This window comes from Ammospiza nelsoni, chromosome 34 (genome assembly GCF_027579445.1).
Source record: "Ammospiza nelsoni isolate bAmmNel1 chromosome 34, bAmmNel1.pri, whole genome shotgun sequence".
Classification (NCBI taxonomy): Eukaryota; Metazoa; Chordata; class Aves; order Passeriformes; family Passerellidae; genus Ammospiza; species Ammospiza nelsoni.
The window spans coordinates 1,117,221-1,122,449 of record NC_080666.1 but is presented as its reverse complement, the minus strand read 5'-3'; the positions used below and the strand labels follow the sequence as shown (position 1 = coordinate 1,122,449).

Below are 5,229 nucleotides of genomic sequence, written 5' to 3'. Positions count from 1 at the left end.
GGGTGCCCAGGGCTGTCCTGCAGAGCAGGGTCCTGCAGCCCAGGGCGCTGTGCTGGGCAGGGACTCTGCTGCCTGCCAGGGACAGCTCTCAGCCAGCCCTGGCAGCTGCTCCCAGCACTGGGGGACAAGATCTGGGTGGGAGGAGACAGCTGGTCAGGCTTGGAAGTGTTCTTGTGTGGTGAGGATGCTGTCTTCTTCAGGACTGCTCCCAGCATAGCATTTAACTGCAGAATGTTTCCAAGTAGATTATACAGGGAGCACGGCAGGGGCTGCATAAAAGGGAAAAATTTATTAATCTACTGCTTTGGGTTGCTGGGATGGAAAATTGCACGTAGATATTCATCTCTTGGTTCATGTATAGAAAAAATAAAAATTTTATCTCAGGTCTGAATAAAGCAGGCAGTGACAGAAATCAGCACAGGACCCCTCACAGGCAGTGTCAATGTCAAACTTTTCCAGCCTCCTCAGGGTTCCTGTGATGTTGCCATCAGAGCCTGCAGAGCCAGAGCTGCCCCTGCGCAGTGCCAGAGCTGGGAGGGGTCTGCAGGGCAGAGCTGAGCCCCCAGGGCTGGGCTGGGCTCTGGCAGCACTGGCAGGGCCCAGCCCTGGGCACAGGGAAGCAGCTCCAGGCAGCAGAGCCCTAGGCAGGCAGTGGGGGGAAAGTGCCTCGAGGCTGTGCTGGGATATTTCAAGTCCTCTCGAAACCCAGCTATTCCATGATTATTTTTCTTACAGATCCCCATGCCAAGGCAAAGCAAATGTCCAACAGCAGCTCCATCAGGCACTTCCTCCTGCTGGCATTGGCAGACACGCGGCAGCTGCAGCTCCTGCACTTCTGCCTCTTGCTGGGCATCTCCCTGGCTGCCCTCCTGGGCAACGGCCTCATCATCAGCACTGTAGCCTGCGGCCACCACCTACACACGCCCATGTTCTTCTTCCTGCTCAACCTGGCCCTCAGCGACCTGGGCTCCGTCTGCACCACTGTCCCCAAAGCCATGCACAATTCCCTCTGGGACACCAGGGACATCTCCTACTCAGGATGTGCTGCTCAGCTCTTTTTCTTTATGTTCTTCATCTCAGCAGACCTTTTCCTCCTGACCATCATGTGCTATGACCACTACATGTCCATCTGCAAACCCCTGCACTACGGGACCCTCCTGGGCAGCAGAGCTTGTGCCCACATGGCAGCAGTTGCCTGGGCCAGTGCCCTTCTCAATGCTCTGCTGCACACAGCCAATACATTTTCCCTGCCCCTGTGCTATGGCAATGTCGTGGGCCAATTCTTCTGCGAAATCCCACAGATCCTCAAGCTCTCCTGCTCACACTCCAACTTTAAACAACTGGGGCTCATTGCTGTTAGTGCATCTTTAGGACTTGGCTGTTTTGTGTTCATTGTTTTCTCCTATGTGCAGATCTTCAGGGCTGTGCTGAGGATCCCCTCTGAGCAGGGACGGCACAAAGCCTTTTCCACCTGCCTCCCTCACCTGGCTGTGGTCTCCCTCTTCCTCAGCACTCTAATCTTTGCTCACTTGAAGCCCCCCTCCATGTCCTCCCCATCCCTGGATCTGGCCCTGTCAGTTCTGTACTCGGTGGTGCCTCCAGCCCTGAACGCCCTCATCTACAGCCTGAGGAACCAGGAGCTCAAGGCTGCAGTGTGGAGACTGATGACTGGATGCTTTCAGAAACATTAAACTGCAGGCCAGTGTTTGCAAATCATTTGTAATAAAAGTAATTTTGAATATTTCTTGTTGGTTTGGTTGTGGGATTTTTCCCCCTTTTTTAAGGTTTTTTATATTGTCCATAATAAATATTAGTGTTTGGTCCTTTTCTCATTTTGTTTCTCTCCACCTTTCCTGAGCCCACAGACTTTGTGAATGAGGGACTGTGCTTCTGGTGGCTTTAAAGGAACTAAAGGATCTCCCAGCAAAGTTTTCTGCAGAGATGCCCTTTTGTTGCCTTCTCTGGAGCTACAGCAGCAATGTCTGTGTGCAGAGCTGGGGGCAGATCAGGGCTAGCACAGCAGCTGTGCCCAGCAGCATCAGCACTTGGCGTTACCACTGCTGCTGCCATGGCCCTGCCCCGCTGCCCTGGTGGCCCTGGTGTTGCTGCAGGGCCTGAGTGCTCTCGGGGCTGGGCACAGCCCTGGGGGTGGCAGTGCCGGGGCTGCAGCAGGGACAGGCCATGGGCACTGCTGGGGCAGCGCTGACGCCTCAGCCCAGGGCCTGGGGGCTCCAGGCTCCTTGCCCAGGCTCTCTCAAGAACACACCCAGGCCAATGCTCAGCACAGAAAACCCCCGTGAGCAGCCCCAGGCTGGCCGTGGGCAGGCTGGGGGCAAACAGCATGGCTGGGGCTCTGCAAGGGCCCTGGGGCAGATGGGAATGAGCAGCAGAGCAGGGGCTGATCCATCCCCAGTGCGCTGCACAGCCCAGGGCAGCGTCCCAGAGCGTCCTCATGGAGCTGCCAACAACATCCCCCCTCTGCAGCCCTGGCCTCTCCCCCAGCTCACACAGGTGCCCCATCCTTGCAGGCACAGACACGGCAGCACTGGCTCAGCAGCCCCTGTTTGCATTGCACACAGCAGGGGGAGCACCCCATGTTGCTGTGGGGACATGAACCTGAGGGAGCACAAATGCCATCGGCCCCTGGGGCCAGCAAGGGCTGGTGGACACCAGGGAAACCACTCAGCTTTGTCCTGGCCTCTGCAGTCAGCCAGAAAGTTTGTTCCCATGAGCTGGGAGTTTCCTGTGCCACTGCAGACGCTGTTGCTCAGAGCCAGGGCTGCCTGGCAGCCCCCCCCAAACTGCCCTCAGCATTTCCCTTGCTTCACCTTTGCTTTCTGTACTCTTTGCTTGTACAAATTACTTCCTCTTGCCCCTCCCCGTTCCCTCCCCTGCAAACAGCACCTCCCTGTTTGCCCTTTCCTCTCTGGCCCCACTCCCCATTGCAGTTCCTGACTTGGCACCATGGGAACGTCCCTTGGGCAGCAGGATCATCCTACAAGTGCTGCAGGAATTGTCTGCAGGCTCCTGCAGTGCCTGGTGCTGCTCCCTTGCCAGAGGCACCCCAGGCCAGGGGGGCACATCTGGGCTGCTGTGTCTGGCTCTGGGGCTCCCTGTTCTGGGCAGTGAGGAGGAGCTGCAGAGGCTCTGCAGGACTGACAGGATGCGCTTTGGGGCTGGCAGGAGAAGCTGAGGGACCTGGGCTGCTGGAGCTTCTGAAGAGGAGGCCCAGGACTCCTCCTGCAACTGCTCCAACTGGGGTTCCAGAGAATCCCAGAATCAGCAAGGCCGGATAAGGCCTTGGTGATCATGCAGTCCAACCTGTGCCCTGGCACTGCCTTTTCTCCCCTGAGCTTCCTCTTCTCCAGGATAAACAACCCCAGCTCCCTCAGCCACTCCTCACAGCACTTCTGATGCAGGCCCCTCACCAGCCTTGTTCCCCTTCTCTGGACATGCTCCAGCCTCTCCATGTCCTTCCTAAATTGGGGGGCCACAACTGGACACAGCACTCAAGGTGCTGCCCAAGCAGTGCTGAGCACAGGGGAAGAATCCCTGCCCTGCTCCTGCTGGCCACACCATTCCTGATCCAGGCCAGGAGCCATTGGCCTTCTTGCACCTGGGCACACTGCTGGCTCATGTCCAGCCTGCTGTCCATCAGTGCCCCCAGGTCCCTTTCTGCCTGGCTGCTCTCCAGCCACTCTGTCCCCAGCCTGTACTGCTGCAGGGGTTGTTGTGGCCAGAGTTCAAGATCCGGCACTTGGACTTGTTAAACCTCACCTTGTTGGATTTGGGCCATGCATCCAGCCTGTCCAGGGCCCTGTGCAGAGCCCTCCTACCCTCCAGCAGATCCACACTCACACCCAGCTTGGTGTCATCTGCAAATTTGCTGATGCTGGACTCAGTCCCCTCATGCAGAGCATCAGTGCAGATATTTAAATCCACGCTGGCTGGCTCTGACCCCTCGGCCATCCTGTGGGTGCCCTGGGATGGCACTCAAGGTGATCTGTTCCATAATCTTGCTGGGCACCCAGGTCAGGCTGACAGGCCTGGAGTTCCCCAGCTCCTCCTTCCAGCCCTTCTTGGGGATGGGCTCACACTGGCACCTCCAGTGCTCTGGGACCTCTGTGCTGAGACAGCACTGATGGTTAATGATGGAGAGCAGCTTGGGGAGCTCATCCACAGCTCCCTCATCCCCCTGGGATGGATCCCATCTGCTCCCAGAGACACCTGTGAGCATCTGAGGGGCTCAGCAGGTCCCCAGCTTCTTCCTCTTGGATTACAGGGTGACTGTTCTGCTCCCTGTGCTCATCCACCAGCTCAGGAGAACACTTTTCTTGAGGTAAACCTGTCCTAATATTGAAAATTGAGACAAAGAAAGTGTTAAGTAGGTCAGCCTTTTCCTTACCTTTAATTACTACATTCTCCACTGCATCCAATAAAGAGTAGAGGTTCACCTTGTCCCTCTCTTTGGTTTAATTTTTTTATAAAAATATTTTGCATTTATTTACAGCAGCTGCCAGGTTAAGTTCTCATTAAGCTTCCATGTCTCAGCTTTTCTTTCTGCTTAACCCAGCAAGATCCTTAAACATTTCTTAAGTTGCCTGACCTTCTGTCCAAAGTTGATGCTCTCTCTTTTTTCCCCTGAGTTCCCATAAAAGCTCCATGGCCAGCCAGGCCAGTCATTTTCCTCAATCGCTCATCTTTTGCCACACTGGGACAGGCTGCTCCTTCCCCCTTAAGATTACTTTCTTGAAATGTGTCCATCCTTCCTGGACCCCTTTGTTTTTAACGGCTGTTTCTCTTTAAAAAAATCTGTACCTGATTTGGTACTCCCCAAATCGGCATCCTAAACAGGCCAAAGTCTGCCCTTCCTAATTCCCGTGTGGAAGTTTTCTTGCTGCCCCTCCTTCTTTCCCAGAACATTGAAAACTTAATTATTTCATGGTCACTGTGCCCCAGGCAACCTCTGAGCTCCACATCTGGCACCAGCCCTTCTCTGTTTGTGAACAGCAGCAGACAGAGCTTTCCTTGGCAGTGGGAGTGTTACCCAAAATTTGGTAAAACAGAAAACTCCTTAACCCCAATGTAGCATTAAGACACTGCATTCTTTATTCAGCTGGATGCACAGGGGAGAGCTCCTCCCAAAGCTGTGAATGGTGAGTACAGGAAAGTTTCTGTTTATATTCCGTATATTGCACATATATTCATTGATTGTCCTGGACTAAACAC

General features: G+C 54.8%; 1 protein-coding gene across 1 annotated transcript; it reads left to right on the top strand.

The window, feature by feature from the left end:
- The first annotated feature begins 743 nt into the window (after positions 1-743).
- Positions 744-1,691, top strand: LOC132086004 (olfactory receptor 14C36-like). The gene has a single exon (XM_059491464.1). The coding sequence runs from the start codon at positions 759-761 to the stop codon at positions 1,689-1,691; it is 933 nt and encodes a 310-aa protein (XP_059347447.1). The 5' UTR covers positions 744-758.
- The last annotated feature ends 3,538 nt before the right edge of the window (positions 1,692-5,229 follow it).

Excerpts from the sequence above, each read along its gene's own strand:
- LOC132086004 (XM_059491464.1), top strand. The coding sequence starts at position 759 with ATGTCCAACAGCAGCTCCATCAGGCACTTCCTCCTGCTGGCATTGGCA.